Below are 20,791 nucleotides of genomic sequence, written 5' to 3' on the forward strand. Positions count from 1 at the left end.
AAAACCTTACCGCCTTTTTATAAATTTTAATTTTGATTTTATGATGTAGTATAAATAAGATATAGTATATCTTTAACCGTATGTTCAAGAGTATTTCAATTGATTATAAATACCATAGAATATTATAGAAGCAACACTCTCGGGCGGCCAATGTTAATGGGTCTAGAATATTTCTTGACCTTGAAATTGTTCGTAACTTCTTGTTCTACCGCCAAGCTTACAACATTATTCCTGTTGATAATTGTGCGACAAATCATTATTGTTGATAATTGTGCGACAAGAGTATTATAAATTATAATATTACATAAATTTTTTTTAATGATGTACGAATTGTACGATATGAGTTATAAGTATATAGGACGGATCACGGATAGTATATTTTTAAAGATTTTTATTCAATAATATTGTAAGCAGTTTTTTTTTTTCAGATATTTATTTATTAATGTACCTATAATAGGTAGTACGTCTTATTTAATACATACAATTTATTACAAATTTTTACAAATCAACTACCTGCTATAAAGGTATGAGACAAGCTTGTGTTAAAGCTTAGAACATTAATGTTCTATGGTTGGAAATAGAGAATTACAATTTACTTAAATACAAATTATACAAACTAGATAATGAAATGATATAACAACAAATTTTAACATAATAGTATAACCAGTTAATAACAGTAAGTACATTTTACATTATTTTATTTACAGACCATGTTCTTATACAAAATTACTAACTACATTATAAAATAAAAACATATATACATAACAATATTTATAAATTACATAAAATTTGCAACTTTCTATTTTTTGTGTGAGGCATTTGCAAATTTCGATTGGTTCTCGTTAACGTTGTATAAATTCTAAATCTTATAAATAAATTCAACAAATATTCATGAGGGAATTGTTCACAGGGATGTTCAAAATATACATTTAACATAAGAGTTTTTATTTTTTGCCCTACTTTTGGTAATGGTGCTAAAGTAGGAAATTGATTAATAAATATAGTGTCTAGTTCAAAAATATACTGATAAAAATTACAATCTGGGGTCATTAACGATGAAAACAGAGAAATAGAACTATGTTGATGTGCTTTAAAGTGTGTGAAAAAAAGTTCATCGGATAACTTTGTTGTAGCTCTGCCATATCCTATGCATGTTTCACAAGAATGCATATTAAAACACTTCATAATCAAATAACCGCATATATATGTAAAAGCATTTCTTTCTGGTAATTCTAATGACCTGTAATGGGTTGCATCAATGGGTAGTGGATTAATTTGAATCACTTTCTGCTTGTCAGGGAATATTGTTTTTAAATCTTCTGCTGGTATTTTACTCAAGGTAGTCAGTACTTGGTCTAAATCATCCAAACAATTAGCACCTTCATTGTGTTCAAAATAATTCAAGGAAAATAATTTTTTGAAGGTACGCTGTAGCTGGATAGTGGTGGGATTATTACAGTTACCATTTTGATTACGCATAGATCCAAATAAATTTTCCAAGCAATCTTGGTTTAAACGCCTTGTTATAAGTTCAATTTCTTCATCATATTCTTCTGATAATTTGTCATATAATTTTATTAATCCTGCTATTGAAATCATCTATCCTGTTAAAAATTTAATGTTGTAACTTTTTTTTATGTTGTTCCATTGCTTTGTTGAAATATTAAATTTTTGTATTTTGACATTTTTAAAAAAACTGAACATTTTTAATAAGAAATTTTTTTGATATTCAGCACTTTTAAAGGGCAAACAAAAACGTTTTGCTCCCATAGGTTCTGATTCATCGTCATATTCAATGTTTGACTCTTGTGGCTTTATTTTTGTTCGAGAATTAAATATATCAAATAAGTTATCCATTTTATCTATGAACTCTATTGTATCAGCAGCTGTATTTTGAAGTGATCCATCTGCCATGCATGTTGTCATTGCACAGACAACAGTTTTACTGAAAACATGAGCCGCAAATTTCACTTTCATTTTTTGAAATGGGCCAGGATTGATGTGTTTTTCTGTCAATTTCGGTGCTAGGCGATGAGTTCGTTGTGCATCAGAATTATAAAATTGTTTTAAATGTTTACTCTCGATAATTTTGTCTTCAGAAACTAATCTATAACTAAAAAAGTTATTTCTGGTTGATTTTAGTAAATGAGGAGGGTCAAACATGTAAATAATTTCTTGAGTTCCGACTTTAAAATAAGGATTTTCTGGTGTTACACCCACACTGTCAGCAAATGATTTAAAATTAGAACCCATATCAGATATCATCACTCTGACATTGAATGAAATACTTGTCAACTTCAAAATACACTTATAAATTATGTTTTTTTAATGAAAAACCAGTGCAAGTTGAACCAACAAAATAATATCCTATTGGCTGTTTCCACGAATCATGAATACCCCTCATCATTAAAACCATTACAGATTTAGCAACATCAGTGGTTTTATGTGTCTCTACATCATGGAATCCAATAACTTCATCTTTGGCATAATTGTAGTAGAGAAAGGCTTTTAATGACATTTCATCAACACATAACGCACAATCTCTACCTTTTTTAGTCATTGATTGTGCTTTCAAGGAAAGTACTTTAAAAACAAAATCACTGAGTCCAACTCCAATTTCCCAATGTTCTGTAGTCCTCTGCAAGGTTCTTATACTTGGTAAACACCATGCTTTTTTAAGAAATCGATAAACCTTTGCACCATAAAAATGAACCATTAAAGCAAACTGTTTTTCTTCTGATGTATACCTTCTACCTTTTGCTTTTGCTGTACACAATCGAGCTTGATTTTTAATAAAATTACACATTATTGGCTTACCAGCAAAGAATGTGTCACACATATTGTAGAAGTCTGTTAATGTCACTGGTCCATCTAATTTGTCTTTTAGATTTACATTAATAGTTTTGAGGTTTTAACATTCTTTTAAAGCAGGTTTCAATTGCATTTCCATGTAACATAATCTTTCCTTTAATTTGATTTTTCTAGGTGTGTTTTGGGATAAACGTAATCCAGTCTGAGTTTCAGAATCTGAAATAAAATATTTTGTGTTGGTTACAATTTTAATTTCAATAGCTAGTTTATAGGTAAACATTTTTTGAGCTTAGGCGATAAGTGATATAACATACCTGAACAAGTAGTTGAACAACTTGATGAAGGTCTTGATGGAATATCCGATGTTGAACAGCTCTTTGAACAGCCAGGTAATGATTCTGGTGTTCTAGGAAATAATTCAACTGGGCTTAAAAATGAATCTAAAATCAAAAACTTAATTAATAACATGTATTGAAAATTGTAATATCTTTGACATTTACACTTACTGTTTGTAACATCAGGATCAGATATATGTTCAAAAGGCTGAGGAGTAGCACATTTTGGTACCTCAATCAATTTACTGTTCATTTCAACAGAATTTGCCATTTTTGGAGCTGCATTTAATTTTAATCGATTTGTGTTAAGTAAATAACAATCAGAGTCAAAATGATCAGAGCAGATTCTTTTTTGAGAAAGTCTAAATGTATCATTTAAACCAATATTTTGAATCCAAATATTACACCTAAATTTTAAAACATTTAATTAGAAATAAAATAACATAATATAATAAGTATAACAAGAGCAAGTGGCATGCTCCCATGCTTGTTGTTTGATTCATTTTTTAACTACAAAATAATTATTAAATAATTTATTTGAATTTAAATGGTTATAAAAAAATATTGTGTCTATGTATTTTTAATATTTTCCAACTGCTATTATATAAATTTATGGGGAACCTTATATTAAATTTTAGAGGCTTTTTACCCAACGAATAAAATTTTATTGTCATTTATAAAAAAAAAAACTAAAAAGATTGAAAATTTAAAATGTCTATAAGTATCTTAAAAAGATTTGAAAATTTTTGGAAATTTAATCATGTTTAGAAAATGCCAGTATAAACATTCAGTGAAATGTTCGTGTATCTACAGTGTTCGTTTTTGAATTACAACATAATAACAAAATCGCTACATATAAGAAAACTAGTGAAAATCTTATAAAAAGAAACAATATTCTACTTAACACTAAACATTTCTTTATGTCATTACACACCGAATGAAAAATAAAAATTTCCAAAATGTTTAGGTATTGATATTTTTAATTCATAAACACGATTTTTGGAAAAATTGAGCATTTTTAAGTTTAACATAAAAAGTTAGTACGATAGATCAATTTTGATTTTACCAAAACATTAAGCATACAAAATACCAAAACAAAAAAATTCAAAAATACAATTTTTTAGTATCATTAATTCAAAAACACGATTTTTTTTTGAAAAATCGAGTATTTTGAACATAACTTCCATAAGAAGTTTGATTGACTATTTTTAAAGTGCCATTACAAAGAGCATACAAAAACACACATTTTGCAAAAAAAAAAATTCAAAAAAACGCTTGAGAGCTAAACTACAATTATGCCAAAATAAAAAATAAATTTTAAAATTACATCAATAATTAGAACGAGCTCTGGAAGTATCTTGCATTTATGAAGACTAATAGTTAAACTAATTTAAAAATACTTACAGGTTTTCATCTTTAGGAAAACGATGAAAAGTCACCTGGTGTAGTCCTCCCTTCTTTTTGCAAATAATATAAATGTTGGGCATTTTGCAAAATTACAAAAAAAAACGAGTTTAGAAAAAATTGCAAAAAAACACGTGTATATAATCAAAAGGCGTAAAAGACAACCGTTCAGATCAGAGTACAAAACGTATGTCATAGAAACCGCATCGGAAATCCGCAATGTTGACAAAACAAACCATTAAATTTTTTAGTAACAGTGTGACCCATAAACATAAAAAGATGGGCAGTATTTGTGGCTCTCCTGGTAGACGATTTTGAGTGCCCCCCCCCCCTTAGAAGAAAAAATATCAGAGAACTATATCAAAATAAGATCTTAGGTAGTTGCAGTGACCTTTTTTTTAAATTTTGGCGGCCTGGTCTCGAGCGGTCCGTTTCAGCGATAAAAGCGTTCCTAACATCATGTCCTACCGCCAAGCTTACAACATCAATCAGTCCGCCACGAAATAAAAATTATTAAAGTGGAGGGGCGAGTGTCGCTTCTATAATATTCTATGTAAATACTATAGATTGTTCACTGAGCGGTTTTTCGGTGGCACGATAAAAGTCGGGTAACGCTATGAGGCGCTGTAGTCGCATGGTTAGTGTGGTCGGGTAACGTTGTAATCGCTGCAGTCACGTCTGGTTGGCGAATGGCGATGGCACAGCGATTTCAGGAGAGGCACATCATTCCATAATATTGTCAATTGACTACCAGTCAGTCTATACTCTATACTATTTATTTATTTCACACTATCTCATTATGGTAATACTACAGCATATATCCTGCATGCAGAGCGTAGTTCATAGTTAGGTACTCACTACTCGATGTATATCCGAGATCCGCAACGCGGATTTACTGTTACAATGATAGGGCATAATCAAAATCGACTGATCTGCATACAAAATATCCACTGCTTTAAACAATTAATATAATAAATAAATTAGTGTAATGAATATTAAGTACCTATGATAATTAATAATCCAAATAAATAAAACAATTTAGTACTGCTAGGCTAAAAAAAACAACATAAAACTAAACTTTAATTAATAGTTGGTACAAATTTATAAAATTATACACTCAAATTATTCACATAAATTACCTATTTGTTTTTTTAAATACGTAATTTTTCAACGTTTTGTGCATAGAATGCGTGATTTAGATTCTGAGAGTAACAAATTTGCTCAATTTTTTCCTCATAAGTAACGTACTTACTTAAAAAAAAAAAATTGTGTAAATTCATAATAATTTCATAAGCGTCTGATGTTTGAATTTTGTGTCTTGTATTTTTATAATAGGTCAATTCTCTCTAAATTTTAAATTAACGGAGATAAACGTGATCTGCTGAGCGTAAAATTTGGTATGCTACGCACTTGTACGACGGAGACAACACATTCGGGTGTGGCGTCTTCTTAAGGTAGACAGGAAAATAAAAGAGCTGTCAAAAACTATACAATTTAAATGTACCTATCTGCTAGGACAAACCCTGGCAAGGTGTATAAATCTCCGAAAATAGTAAAGGCATATCGAAAATATTCCCTCCACATAAAACTGTTCGTCCGCAATTCCGCATTAAACGCGTTGTGTATATTTATTATTTGGTTTATTTATAACTGCACTGTTAAAATTAAAATATCTATGATAGTAAACAGTAAACACATTGATAATTTACTGACCACATTGTTTGCTTACCGACGTCGTGGAAAGCACTATTCACTACTCCTGTCTTGTGTTATTTTTTTCATTAAAATTTGCCATTCAATCTAAATAAATTAAAATATGGGTGGTGACAGATGCATGTACAGAGGATGTCAGAATACGCGAAATAATTCTCTAAAAATATTTCACCAATTTCCTACTAATGAAGTTGAATCAAGAAAATGGATTATAAACTCTGGTATGTATTTAAATAACAGTTGTAAAAAGATTTGCAATTTGATTACAACTTATAAACGACTACAACATGTTATATTATCAATAGGACTGGGATTTATATGTAATAAAAATCAAAAATATGTAGGTACATAAATATGTAATTAAAATTACAAACATATGTTGAATAAAATAAAGAATAGGTATGTAATAAGAAAAATTTAAAAATATATTAACGAGATAAATTAAAATACAATTCATCGTTTTTAATTTCTATTTTCTAATCAATAAATATTATAAAATGTGGTTACAATTATCGAAGTTTAAATGTATAATACTACTAAACCATCGAAATTATTATCAAAATTTACGAAATATGTAAAATAAAAGCGGAAATCTTACTAATTATGTAAAAATATGTATAGATGACGAAATATGTAAAATTAAATACGTCTTATTTTATTTCAAATTACGTGAAACGAATTTATCATTTGCAACAATTAATTTATCGCGTTTTAGTAAAAATATGTTTTTACATACAAATCCCAGCCTTAAGGCTAATTAGTTATCAAATATATGTATTGAATAGGGAACATAGAATTAGAAGCTCTTAGTCCAAAAAAGTTGAGACGAAAAGTAATCTGCTCAGCTCATTTTGAAAAGAATGATTATTCAAACCCAGCTGCTCCAAAATCACGTTTAAATCCAATAGCTGTACCCAAAAGTTATTTAAGTAAAGGTAAGTATAAAATAATCCAATACTTTAAAAATAACGTTATGCACTTATGTAGTTTAGAACATACAATATACAAATTTATATTCTAATGAAAGTGACTATATCTTAATTTCAACTATATTATTATTTATTAACTATATAGACAACAATAATGAATGCGATGGTTTGGTTATTAAATCTCCTAAATCTTGGTCGTGGAGAATATCAAAAAAAGAGTCGAAAGTTGAAGGTAAATTATTACGTATCTATGCACTTTTTTTTGTTACGTATGAGTGCTACTTCTTAATTTTTGATAAAAAATATAACATAAAATTTGTGTTTAGATGCACATGTTGATGTTGATGATATAATAAATACCACTCCAACAAAATTACAAATACGTACAACATTAAATATGGTAGAACTGTTTCCAAGTATGTACTTATGAATAATTATTGATAAATTTATTCTTATATGAAATGGCTGTAGGATGTTTTCTGTATTATACTTTTATCAGACTATTACCTACAAAGAATAAATATTTTGTGTTAAGTTTAATTGATAGGGGGGCCTCTCCGTGATAAGTGAAAATAGCTAGGTGACTGTAAAAATGCTTAGATTTTCTTCAACAGCATCTTTTCAGATAGGAAAGTGAATCTAGTAGATATTTTGGGGGTCAAAAGTAAAATATACTCTGAAGTTATCAAAAGCGCCGTGAAAAACAAAAAAAAATAAATAATAACGGGAATTTTTACGCAACATCGATTTTTGGCAAAATGGATTTTGGTTTATTATACAGTAGGTTACAAGTGTGTCACTGTAATGGATGGTATTAAATTTGAACTTAATGATATTGTAATATCATTCTGTACGAAAAATTAACAAACGAAGACGGTATGTCAACCTATAATATAATTATAGTTGGGCATATTAATTTATGATATTATTGTGACTAAAGTAATTAATTGTAGTATTATGCATAAGTATTTACTGCAATAGGTTAAAATAATTTTTTCCAAAAAAAAGTACATTTGAAAATGTCATTATTGAGTGTATAAAATATAACAATATACTTTAAAAGTTTTATAGGTGTATTCACGAATAATATTTTTAAATTACAAAAAAATAACTAAAATCGTTGTTCTTGGTTTTGGTATGTAATTTCGTTCAAATTTGAATTTAAAATGTCTGTAAAAATAATTGTGTTTCTATAGTCTTTAGATATTTTAGTAACAGTATAAATAACTATTTATGAGAATCTTTTTTTTTAATTTTCAAACCTTAGTTATAAAAATTGAACATTTTAAAATTTTTTAATTACATTCCCCCCCCCCTTTTGAAACCGGGAACGGGTGGGAACTGGTTAGCAAAATATTGCCACCCGTATTGTTTATTCACCATAACAAAATTTTTAATTACCTACCTACAATGATTAATAATTTTCGAAATGTTGATGAATTTTACAAGTTTAAAACTTTATATAAATACTTGTAAAAAAAAATTGTGCTACATAAGAAAATATCGAGTATCCAATGTTGTAAAAATTTGAACTTCAAACGCTTTTAAAAATTTAATTTTACTTTCCAGTAGAAATTTTTGTTTTATGATAAACGTAGACAAACTTATAAGATATTTTGTATTACATTTTCTAATCTTAGATTTACAAGGAAAAAAAATTATGAATTTCTAACTCAAACTAACTTGTACATTTTCATGTATACGTTTTTCCTTAATTTTTGTTTTGTTTTTCCTTGCACTTTTGAAAACTATTGATATTTAATAATAAAACTATTAAAACTATTTAATTATTGTATAATAAAACTATTATATTACTATTATATAATATAACTATTATATCATAACTATATGTAGGTCTACATGACATTTTAATGAAAATTTGTTTGATTATATTGTATACATTTTACAAGAAATCTTAAAAATTAACCTGTTATAAATAAAAATAAATGTTTATAAATACAGTATATTAATTGAACCTTGTAGTTGTAAATTTTTATTATTGTTTGTATAATTATTTCTGTAAACGTGAATATATTTCAAAAAATGTTTTCATCAATCGAAAGTCATTAAAATAAAACTTTTGATTTTGTTGAGCAAACATAAGGACTTAAAGCTCCATCGAATTTAATAATAAAAATTGCAACAATATCATTAACTGAAATTCTTAATGGTTTATGATTTACTAATTGTACCTAGGTAGCCATATTAGGCGTATTATTTGTGTTTCATTTTTGTTGTTATCTTCCAAACAGGCACTGTATCAGTTTATTGCATTGTTTCATATGGTTTTGTAATAAAATACCTGCCTACTATAATAAAATACTATACTGCATTATTATTATACTACATGTTATGTTGCCTACCTCACAGTCGTAAAGGCACAACTTAATATGTTGTTATGGTTATATTATTAAGCGCTGAATGCGGCAACAGTTAGTATACTGAATACTGATTTTTATTAAATTATTCATTTACCCGAACAGAATATATTAAATTAGTTATGACACAGATTTATACTTTTTTAGGTATATTAATATAAATATTTATAAAATCATAGAGGTTTTAAAAATTTACCGCGTTCACGCGTTCTCCGGTGACATAGCAATACCATGGTATCTACTATTTTGTCGTATCCTCGGAAATTAAAAATTTTTAAGAGGACCTAGTAGGTCCAATAATAATAATATGTTACTATTTTAATGTTATTAACTATGACATGAACCATAATATGATATTGTTCTGTGATATGAACCCATTACGCATAACGCATTACTAAAAAAATATTTTTCCTGAGATTTCGGGGGGGGGGGGGGGCTTAAGCCCAAAAGCCCACCCCCTGGATACGGCACTGTTACGAGCCCTGGGCCACTTATGCTGTACACAGACACAAAAACAAAAAAAAATAAAAAACACACATCATTGTAAAATCAATACATTCATCACTTCGTTTAGAATCTAAAATACACATAAAAATATGGGCCAATCAGAACCACTCTACTCACAATAGGTTTAGAGATCATGCAAGCCGGCGTATGCCAATTCAGCAGGCTTATCACCATTCGGCATTTACCAGTGTTTTATTTACAATCGCTATCAGTTTGGATTGTTTGGAATTTAATGTTGGGATATTCAAATCAAAAATCATAATATACCTATTTCCGAAATTTTCGTAGTAAATACTAAATAGTATTAACATTAACCCGCGGGTTTTGAGTTGTAACTTAACTACTTTAGATTTTATACTTGGATTTCTAGGTTATCGCCTTTTAGATTTTAAATTATAAATTAACTCCTGTACTTCAACAATGGCTGGCGAAGTAATTGTCGACGCTCTTCCGTATATTGATCAAGGATACGACGAGCCAGGCATCCGTGAAGCTGTAAGTAGTTTTGTTGCATCAGCATTGTTTCTGTAACAAACACTAATTATCCCGTTCAATTTGCTTAAAGGCGATCAGTATGGTAGAAGATGAAAAACGTCGTTACAGGCCTTCAAAAAACTATCTTGAACATTTACCTCCACTCAATATTTCTGCATTTGAAGTAATTATTTTTTATTTTAAGATCAAGTATTCTGTTCTATCACAGTCGTTAATCTCAATTTAAAAAACTAGTATCCCCGTGTCAGAGCATAAAATGTTAAAGACTTTAATTTTGATATACTTGATAATTTAATTACCAAAAACTTTAATAATGACATATTCTATTGATGATGATTAATGTTCAATAGACAGAAATGATGCGAACAGAATTTGATAGACTTCAGCAGCGTTTGCCTATGGAAACAATGAGTATGAAACGATATGAGCTACCTCCCCCACCAGCTGGAAAACTCACGGATATGTCTGCTTGGAATGAATGTTTAGAAAACTCAATGGCCCAACTCGAACATCAAGCTACAAGGTATATGATATATATTTATTTTTAAGGTTACAGACCATTTAAGCCTTTAGCCTGTTCCATTCTTGCACATTTTATAAATCAAAGCACACTTCCTTTTCCATGTGCTTATTTCTGCTCCTCGATTATTCTTATCTTCCATACTTGGTCAAATCTATAGATTCAAGATTGGTACATACATTATTATTATTTTCACTTCGCTCAAAGATTTAATTTATTCTCATATCCTGCTGTTGTGTAGGCAAGACTGGTCTAATATAATATGTAGTTTATAGCTTTTTTGTTTTTATATTTTGACTTATGAAGATGCGATATAGTAAAGTAACATCAATTACTAACTTATAGATGGATCTTTTTTTTTTTTTGTTATGCATTCAGTTCTTGGTCAACATAAATACATTTTTTATTATATTTATTTTTGTGGATGACCCGAGGTAATTAAAATTATGATTTCGTAAAAAGGACATCCCATCAACTTTTAAATCTTAATCTAAATCACCAGTGTTGTTGAAATAGTCTGTAAAAGTAGCATAGGAAATATTTTTTTTTACCAGCCCCTTATTGCAGCTTCAAATAGCTTATGACATGTACATAAATAATTTGCTGTAGCTGTCTGTTTATTAAATGCCTCTAAATAATGTATATATAGAAGCTCCTAACAGCTTATAACCTTACTTTAAGCACTATATTACAGTTTAGTAGAACAACTTGTGTTTTAGACTAAATCAGTATATTACTTCAGTTATTCACAGTTTGTCATAACTCCTGGCCTATCTTGAGGTTTCCTGGTGGGTTCATCCCTGATCATTATTATCTTATTATTCTATAGATTCTATTTATATATGTGGTATTTTCGATAATCCCATATGCTTGCACATATTTGTAAAGCTATACGTACTGTTTGCAAATCCTGCTTTTGTGCTTCATATCACCAATGAATTATATCGCTCGCCTAGGCCATGGTTGTGATTTTCATTTGATTCCATTCTTTGCCATTATATAATTCTTATCATAATACTTTATAATGTTTGATTAGCTATCAGTGGTAACAAAACATCACAAAGTCACCTAGTTAGTCCCTTACCAACTTCAAATGAGTTTGATATTTCTCTTTGTATCCAGAATGCATATTTTGTGTTGCTATTACATAGTTTTATTCAGTTTGTAATCTCAGATTTGTTAAGACTAAAGGGCGTATGTTCATGCATTTGCATATTTTTTTCCTTTAATAATAAAATTTGCAGAGTAGGATAAAAATTTGATTGGAAGTACCTAATGGGCCAATTACTATATATAAAATTGTATAAAATTTAATTTTAAGCTGTTAGCCACTGCAATTGAAAATCTTGAAAAATTGGGTATGACTTTATTCGATTTATTAATATAGTAAAAAATCTAGAACAGTCTTAAAAGTAATCAAAACGACAAAGCTATTGGCGCTATTGCTGTGTTTAAAAAATTTCAAAAAGTTATACAAAACAATAAAGATTTTGGTATGCTGTGTATGATTTCAAACATTTTAAATGGTGAAGATATCACCATTAAGACAGAAGAAAAATTAACGCCTGATGTTTTAACTTGTTTTAAATACGCATCTATCACATCGGTAGATATCAAGCGAAGTTTTTCCAAATATAAATATTTTTTGATAGATAGAGGACGTTCTTTGCACTTTGGAAATATTTCAAAAACAATAATTATGCAGTCTAATGCACATTTAAGTAGGTATAACGAAATACATTTTACATTAACAAAAAAAATTATATAAAAATTTAATTATCTAATTAAGTCAACAATAAAAGAAGACAAATACAAACACATCAATTTTTTATTTAAATTATTCATCCATTTTATGTTTATTTTATATTTTTGACAATTTTAATTTTTAATAAATATCATAATTATTATCATACCAAATTAGATAATTTTAAATTTTTTAGGAATATAATGACGTTTTATAAAACATATTTTATTAATGTTTACAGCATATATTAAAGTTTTTTGAAGTATGAACATCAGCCCTTTAGTCAAGTCTTTCTATAATTATAATTTAGTTCAAATTATTTATTAGGCCTGAAATCTATGAAGAAAATATTGTGAGGTTAGACAATCTTTTTAGACTGAAGAGCCAAAAGTTACAATTTTTAAAATTCCCTTATTCATCAATCCCTTTGCTAGGGTCTCAAAAATAAATATTTTTTCTTTAACCTTACTCAGTTCATTTTATTTACAGACTAAGATGAATTACATTCTATTGCAATTATAACTCTGATTTAGTTTCCCACTTGTCCTGATCCCTACCACTGATTAAGAACTGTACAATTTCTATACTACTTATAATAATATATTTCATTGCATTTGCTCCCTCAATGAAATATTTCTATGGATAGCATTGAGTATATAATACATGTTGATAAATCTAATCACTAAATGTTTAATTAGAAATATAAGGTCTATCGACCACTTTTCCTTCCTAAAGACATTTGAAAATAATATAATAATGATATAAAATATTATATATTTAATACTACTTTTGTTTTTCAGAATTACCAACTTAGAACTAATGACAGATTATGGTACAGAAGCATGGAAATCTTATTTGGAAGTTCTAGTTAAATGTGTTGCTGCTGCGCAGACACAAGTGGCTAAATTGAAGTAAATAAAACTATAATTATGTCCATATTGCCTTATTAATGAGCTAATTATTTTAGAAAACAAATTCAAGAAGTAAATTTCCAACGAAAAAATGTGCAGATGCAAGTTGGCGAAAAATTACGAGATTTAGAAGCCAATTGGGTAGGATTAGTGAGCAAGAATTATGAGATAGAATTGGCATGCGCTCACCTAGAAAAACAAATAAGAGCATATGAATTGGCCAATCCAGAAAAAATGGACCTTGATTAAAAATGTTATTGTAACTTTTTTCGTGACTATGTATAAAGTATTTAAAACATTTATGGTATAAGAATAAGTAATAACGACATTCTCATGTATCATTTTTTCACAATTTTATATTTTCATGTAAAAAAAAAGTATAAAAAGTGTGTATTATAAAATAAAGCATTTTGCCTACATAAAACTTATAAACTATGTTTAAAAAACACATAAAAAACTTGAGTATCAAATACGTTTGATAGTCTTACTATCATTATGATAAATTGCACTAGGTATGTAAAATTACATAATTTGATTTGTTAATTGTAATGTAAGTAGCAAAAAATAAGTACACTAATATTTAATAATATTATTGTTATTTAGCTTCATAAATATCTAGGATTATTCATAATATTATAGTCATATCATTAGATCATAAAATATAGGTATTTTACGGCTTAGTGATACCTACTATATTGTACTTAAGTCATAAATATTCAAAGGAACTGAAGTAAAACTTAGCAATGCTCATTAATTTCAAACTGAGGATAACGTAAAAAAAAAATATCGCACAAATAATATTATGATGTATGACTAATTAACTTTGTTCAGTTCATAAAGTAGTTTCATTTTTCTTACTGATCTCATTGTTCAGAATTGTCGATTCCAGGACAGCAATTCTTTCTTTTAAATTGTTCACCTAAACACCAATATAATTTTTTAGTCTCAATTCAGCACAAAAATTCATTAAAATGTATATCTTTGAAAGTTACCTGAAGAGTGTGTGTGCTGACCATAATTTCAATTTCAGACTCCAATTTTTTTAAACGTGATTGAGATTTACGTTTAGCCCTTTCCAAATTACGTTCCAGTATTCTATGGTGTTTAAAAATAAATAAACATTTTATAACGTACCATAATACAAACTTTTAAAGATGTAAAATCTCACGTGTTTTCGTTGCGGAGTTTTTCGATCAATGTAATATTTTGCTTATGTCTAGTATCGGAATTCCTTATTGCGAGTTGATATGCTGTTGTAACATCTTTCAACTGTTTCTGTAGTTTAACATTTACACCGGCAGTACTGTCAAAGTCTTCAGATGACAATTGCCGTTCTAATGCTTGAATTGTATCTAAATCTATCTTAGACCTTTCCTCACACTCAGCTAAACGTTTTTCTAACTCACAGTTATGTTTTTGCAATGCTACATAACGTTCTTGAAGTTCACTCTTTTCTTCACGTATTCCCATCAATTCTTGAACAAGAACTGCCATTTCTAAATCAATGCGAGTAACTTGATTACGGCTTCTAGGTTTGATTGTCTCTTCCTCACAATGATACGATTCTAAAGCAACTACTGTTGATCCAATTTTTTTCTTCTCTTCATCTAAATTATGCAACAACTCTATGATTTCGTCTTTCATCCTATTCAATTAAAATAAATTTATTAATGTTAAACAATATTTTTATATACGGCATTTAAAAATTAAAAACAGGAATCACATTTTCTCATCTTCGTTTGCTGAACCGTCATAAATGGACAATAAAGATGAATAACAGTTCATTATTTCTTCGCCTGTTTCTACTTCTAATTTTAGTGCAATCATGTTTGATTCATATTTTCCCAATAATAAATATAACCTTAAATGTACAAAATAAAATATTTTATTAAAATACAAGTATTTTAAAACATAATAATTTTATGTAAAATATATTACCTGTCAGTTTGAGCAGCCGATTGTTCAAACATAAGCTCAAGAACTGCCATCTGTGAACGTACATGATCCAAACGTGTTTGCAATTGCTCAACTTGGCACATTAAAACTTCTTTGTTTCCAGATTCTAATAGATCACGATCAGAAATAGCAGCTAAAGCAAGACGTTCAGCTATAGCCTTTTGACAAATCTAAAATTTTAAAATGTTTTGGTTAAATAATATAAATGAACGACAGAAACAACATTAATAGTCATACACTAGTGCCTTCGAGGTTGGCTTCTGCGCTGTCTTCAATGAGCTTTTGCAGTTTTACTTTTTCAGCTAATTTTGATGTTTCCATTAATAAACGAGATGGAGACATTGGACCTGATGAAAAACTGCTTTCTGTATCCTGTAGCTATAATTGTAATTAGTAAGTCTTTATTGTTCTTGATTAATAATATATTTAAATAGTTAAAGTAAAATAATATTATTTTTATTTTATCAAGTAAAATAAATGATATATTTATAAAAAAAAGAAAACCAATTTTACCATAGGCATTTTAACTTAGTATTATTAGACTATAGAAATATAATGTTAAATTATGTTTGAAACATTATTATAAATAATTAAAATATAAAAAATCTTATGAATAAAGATTTTTAAAGATATTAGAAAAAATTTAAGTTTTTATTTTTTTTAGACATCCTTGTTAATGTTGTTTTTTGGCATTTATATAATTGATATTTTAAATCAAAAAATAATTTCCTAATTAAAAATATTTAGTTTGATGGTGTTTATACATTTTATACAATTTAATGAATCCAGTATTCAGTTATATAAAATTATATTCATAGATATTTTTATTTTAGGTAATAATATATATTACCAAAAATTTACCTTTAAAACTAATTTTTCCTGTTCATCAGTTACTTCTTTCAAAATTTGTCTTGTTTTCTTTAATTCTTCATCTTTTAAAGCCAATTTAGTATGTACATCAGTATATATTAAATTATGGTTCTTGGTTTCTTGGTCATCAAAACAAGCTGCATTGTCGCCCTAAAAAATTTAATTTATGTAAAATAGAAAATAAAGACAATTTTTGATTTTTAAACTGTAAATTTCCTAAAAATGTATATATCACAAAAAAAAAAAATTACACAAACAAATGTATTACCTTGTTTGATATAACAGATCAGTACACTAATTCTAAAGCTAACAACTCAAAATTGGTTCTAATGAATATGAAATTCGTAATACGAGTAAACAGTCTGGTTTAACAGTATGGTGTTCTTATAACCTCTTAAGATTAATTAATTTTAAAATGTTCATAATGTATAGAGAAAAAAACCCATAAAAACAGTTGAAAACACTCTCAATTTTTTTTTATGTATTATACAACATATTTTGTATATAATTTGAACTATAAAATAAAATTCCATGTAAAATAGTATAAAATAGTTTAAAATTATTTATTTTAATAGCACTATGTTATAAAAGTTACATCGGCTAAATACTAACAATATTGATGATTTTGTATATATTCATTTTATTATGACTTATGACTTATTCTAATAATAAATGTAATATATTTGTCTTCTAATGTTACTAACATTTTTATAGTAAAATATAATTTGTACATACTTCTTTAGATAAAACAATGGACTCTTGAATAAATGAAGATGTTTCAATACTTTGTCCATCAATTTCTAAAAGAATAAATATTTATTTTTTTAAATTTCACATAAACCCAAATTTTAAAGCAATATTACCAGATTGGCTTTCTTCTATTTCTTCAGTAATAACTTGAGATCTTTGAACTTGTAACTTACGAGCAAGCTCGGCAATTACTGAATGCAATTCAGTAATTCTTTCTTCATATTTCTGTTTTACATCAATTTCCGTTGCAACCTGCACAGTAATTGAGTTATTATTAAATATTAGCTATAATATTGTAATTTATAAAATATATCAATAAATCCTTATGAAACATAAGTTTTACTTTGATTTGGTTTATAGATGTTTCAAGAATGTCATTTTTTTCATTGGCCAATTGCAATTGTTTAGTTAAATCTGATATTTCAGTTTTCAATGACTTCAATGCAGCTAAATGCAACTAAAATGTAAAATTAATTTTAATACATCCATGACAGTATAACAAAAATACTATTTAAAAATATAGTGTTACTTTGTTTGCAAGATGTAGTAAATTTCCTGAGTTAGCTGATCCTCCTGTTTGTAGCAGATTTTGCATGCGAACAGAATTGGGTTCAGGGCTTAGGTCTCTGGCCCCACTATCAAATTCCCAACTTTCATGTTTACCACCAGATAATGCTCCTAATATAGGTAGTTTAATTAAAAATAATTTCTACAGAACAAATGTTTATAAATCTTACCCAAGCTATTATCACTACTGGTTGGCAAGTATTCAGGTAATGGGTCATAGACATGAACACGAAGTGCATTGATTTCTGTTCGTAACTCCAAACGACGTCTAACAAACTCATCAAAAGATATACGACCAGATTGATCAGCACCCAATTCTTTCATCAAGTCATCTACACTGTCTTCTAAATTTAACTGACGACATATGGTCAACAGATCTCGACTAAAAACATAGAAAACAAATAACAGTTAATAAAATTAACTAATAAATAACATTTTTAATGCAGAAAGGGTATTTAACAAATAAAATCTGTAAAATAAATTGAATAGTTTTATATGTTCTGCAATTGTTACGAGAATATATTATCAGAAGGAAATTAGCATAAAACTTATACATCAGCCAATAGCTGATGAAAGCCAAATACAACATACCAAAACCATAATTCTAATAGTATTTTATTTTCACCTATCAATGTAACCATCGCCATCGCCATCGCAGGCTTGGAATAGTTTCCTTGCCCGTTCTTCTTCACAAATAGAACTCGTCTCAACGCTTTCGGACACTGATTGTTGCTCGTCCATAATAATTCATTTCGTGGTCAACATTTTCAATTTAAACGCCTGCGCGAGAATATGAGTCTTCGAATAGGAACAGTCTATTCGAAAGAACATTTCAACCGTTCATTTTTCAACGTACAACAGTTTATACTTTGCACCTACTACCTAGTTCGTAATTGTAGGCCGTAGTTATAATTAACAATTGCTTAGATCAGACAGTCACTTATAACTTACAAGTTACAAAAAGCTTATTGCTTAATAGCTGAATGCTTATAACACCAAAATATAGTAAAAAAAGTAACTAATGCAATTATGCAAGAACATTCTGATAACAGGTGTAAAATGATAAGAAGGCGTCGAATATCGGAAGTGAAATTTTAATTATTATCAATCTTTTCGAACATTTTATTATTTTGATGAAAAATAAATTATCTAATTTTAATTTAAAACTATAGAACAACACTGTAATGTCCCAGGAATTTTTCGAATTTGGAATAGAATATTTTTGAAAATGTGAATGAAAACTATGAGTTTATGAAACCACTAAACCAGGGGAAACTACCGATAACGAGGGAATAATACCAGTGGTGAACTGGTGAAGTGGTGACATAATATTATTTATTTAAAAAAAAAAGCAAAACTAAAGCATGATAAAAAAATTCACATTAATTAGTTGTAAAACTGACTTAAAAAAATTGAAAAATTAACTCAAATTAAATATAAGAATTCACTACCATGTATTTGGTGGCTAGATTTTCAATTGTGAAACTGAACAGGCTATCGTCTGTCAGAATGTTTTTATACTAAATATAGAAAACCATGCAATATGAGTAATATGACCATTTAGTCCGTACTACGTATTCCGGATTTTCTTATTAATTCAATTAGATTATTTTATTACTATAACATAATAAACATAATGTACACATTTCAAAGCAAGAATAATTGAAAAAAACCAATAAAAAAACATAAATAAATTGATTTATTTGGAATGAGAATAACGTTAAACGAATTTATACATAAAAATTAGCATTTTATCTTATATATATATATTTATTATTTATATAAAAAACAGAAGCATTTGCTTTAAAATCCGAACCCTTATAATAACCATCTGCAATCAAAGATTACAAAAACCTTACAAGAAAATTGATTTTTCTAGTGAAATTATAGTTTGTGCGATTACAAACGCATCATCATTGTCGTCCTAAACTATACGTATACTGATTTTTATGAAATTATTCGTTCACCCCAACAGAATATATCAATTGGCTCAATTGGCTGTTGCCTTAGATTTATACTTTTATAATACTTTTATGTTTTATGTAATAAAAATATGTATATTATTTATTTTATAAGTAATAATAAGGTCTAAGAGATTTTAGAATTTTACCGTGTTCACAGATGACATAATATCTAGCTATACCATTACTAACTTACTATTTTTCTATATTCTCAAAAATTTAAAACTATTTAACTATTAAGTTCTACTTGATATACTTACAGCCTCATAGGGGTCTAACAACATCTCTAAATCTCTTTCAACAGCCAACTGCAGTTAAGAGCACCAGTATACTACGACAGAGTAAAAAAAAAGCTGACACATTTTGCTGTAGATAATACAAAATATATATTAACTGTAGGAACTTGAAACTTTTTTCCTCTGCATCAATATAGGTATTATAATTTATAATATTTTACTAAATATATGGTAGTATGTAAAGTAAAATAAACAATATTATATTCTTTACTTGTTTAATTTCATTTCAATTCAAAGGCTATTTACATAGTAGTTGCTGTGGCGCAACTAGGGGGTTGCAATAAGGTCTTTAGCACCCCATGTGTTTTATATATAATTATTATTATATACCTAATACTATGAATTTTATGTTTTTAAATGATGGGAAATTTCATGAAAAAATGTATAATTGTTTGGTCGTGTAACATAATTCATTATTTATCTTTGTTGAATATTGAAAAAGATTTATTCAATCATCAGATAAAAACCGAAATTATTTTGAATAAATACTGCATGAAACCCAGCAAAATTATGCTGATTTCAAATGTATAAATTATTATTTATTTAACAGGATTATGAAATTTGATAAGAGTATTATAAATGCTGTTCATTTTTTTATTTTTGTAAAAAGGCTTAATATATGTTTTAAAATTTTAATGTATCAA

The 20,791-nt window shown here is 27.7% G+C and overlaps 3 protein-coding genes and 1 long non-coding RNA gene across 4 annotated transcripts; 2 read left to right on the forward strand and 2 right to left on the reverse strand.

Moving 5' to 3' along the window:
- Nucleotides 1–286: 286 nt before the first annotated feature.
- LOC149056909 (uncharacterized) lies at nt 287–7,198 on the forward strand. The gene is made up of 2 exons (XR_016190865.1): nt 287–676; nt 7,049–7,198. It is a non-coding gene; the product is annotated as an uncharacterized LOC149056909 (long non-coding RNA).
- LOC107162082 (THAP domain-containing protein 1-like) lies at nt 2,890–4,735 on the reverse strand. The gene is made up of 4 exons (XM_089223033.1): nt 4,551–4,735; nt 3,318–3,553; nt 3,126–3,251; nt 2,890–3,027 (listed from the first exon to the last, which is right to left on the reverse strand). The coding sequence occupies exons 1-4, from the start codon at nt 4,631–4,633 to the stop codon at nt 2,912–2,914; spliced, it is 561 nt and encodes a 186-aa protein (XP_089079159.1). The 5' UTR covers nt 4,634–4,735; the 3' UTR covers nt 2,890–2,911.
- A 345-nt stretch (nt 7,199–7,543) lies between the features above and the next one.
- On the forward strand, nt 7,544–14,171 carry BCAS2 (BCAS2 pre-mRNA processing factor). The gene is made up of 6 exons (XM_089223032.1): nt 7,544–7,608; nt 10,448–10,572; nt 10,643–10,735; nt 10,923–11,095; nt 13,637–13,747; nt 13,804–14,171. The coding sequence occupies exons 2-6, from the start codon at nt 10,498–10,500 to the stop codon at nt 13,994–13,996; spliced, it is 645 nt and encodes a 214-aa protein (XP_089079158.1). The 5' UTR covers nt 7,544–7,608; nt 10,448–10,497; the 3' UTR covers nt 13,997–14,171.
- LOC107162092 (colorectal mutant cancer protein) lies at nt 14,076–18,924 on the reverse strand. Its single transcript, XM_015508820.2, has 13 exons — nt 18,516–18,924; nt 18,061–18,272; nt 17,853–18,001; nt 17,667–17,780; nt 17,437–17,575; nt 17,309–17,373; nt 16,565–16,723; nt 15,941–16,081; nt 15,686–15,873; nt 15,471–15,608; nt 14,916–15,392; nt 14,740–14,842; nt 14,076–14,666 (listed from the first exon to the last, which is right to left on the reverse strand). The coding sequence occupies exons 1-13, from the start codon at nt 18,629–18,631 to the stop codon at nt 14,580–14,582; spliced, it is 2,088 nt and encodes a 695-aa protein (XP_015364306.2). The 5' UTR covers nt 18,632–18,924; the 3' UTR covers nt 14,076–14,579.
- Between the last annotated feature and the right edge of the window lie 1,867 nt (nt 18,925–20,791).

Source organism: Diuraphis noxia, unplaced genomic scaffold (assembly GCF_037042655.1).
Source record: "Diuraphis noxia isolate RWA-SAM2 unplaced genomic scaffold, SU_Dnox_SAM2 contig0003, whole genome shotgun sequence".
Taxonomy (NCBI): Eukaryota; Metazoa; Arthropoda; class Insecta; order Hemiptera; family Aphididae; genus Diuraphis; species Diuraphis noxia.

Coding starts and splice junctions, on each gene's coding strand:
- LOC107162082 (XM_089223033.1), bottom strand. CDS start 4,633: ATGCCCAACATTTATATTATTTGCAAAAAGAAGGGAGGACTACACCAG. Junction 3,252..3,317: donor TGATCCTGATGTTACAAACA/GTAAGTGTAAAT, acceptor TTTTGATTTTAG/ATTCATTTTTAAGCCCAGTT. Junction 3,028..3,125: donor TTGTTCAACTACTTGTTCAG/GTATGTTATATC, acceptor ATTTTATTTCAG/ATTCTGAAACTCAGACTGGA.
- LOC107162092 (XM_015508820.2), bottom strand. CDS start 18,631: ATGGACGAGCAACAATCAGTGTCCGAAAGCGTTGAGACGAGTTCTATT. Junction 17,781..17,852: donor TACTACATCTTGCAAACAAA/GTAACACTATAT, acceptor TTTACATTTTAG/TTGCATTTAGCTGCATTGAA. Junction 16,724..17,308: donor CCATTGTTTTATCTAAAGAA/GTATGTACAAAT, acceptor TAAATTTTTTAG/GGCGACAATGCAGCTTGTTT.
- BCAS2 (XM_089223032.1), top strand. CDS start 10,498: ATGGCTGGCGAAGTAATTGTCGACGCTCTTCCGTATATTGATCAAGGA. Junction 10,573..10,642: donor AGCCAGGCATCCGTGAAGCT/GTAAGTAGTTTT, acceptor ATTTGCTTAAAG/GCGATCAGTATGGTAGAAGA. Junction 13,748..13,803: donor ACACAAGTGGCTAAATTGAA/GTAAATAAAACT, acceptor TAATTATTTTAG/AAAACAAATTCAAGAAGTAA.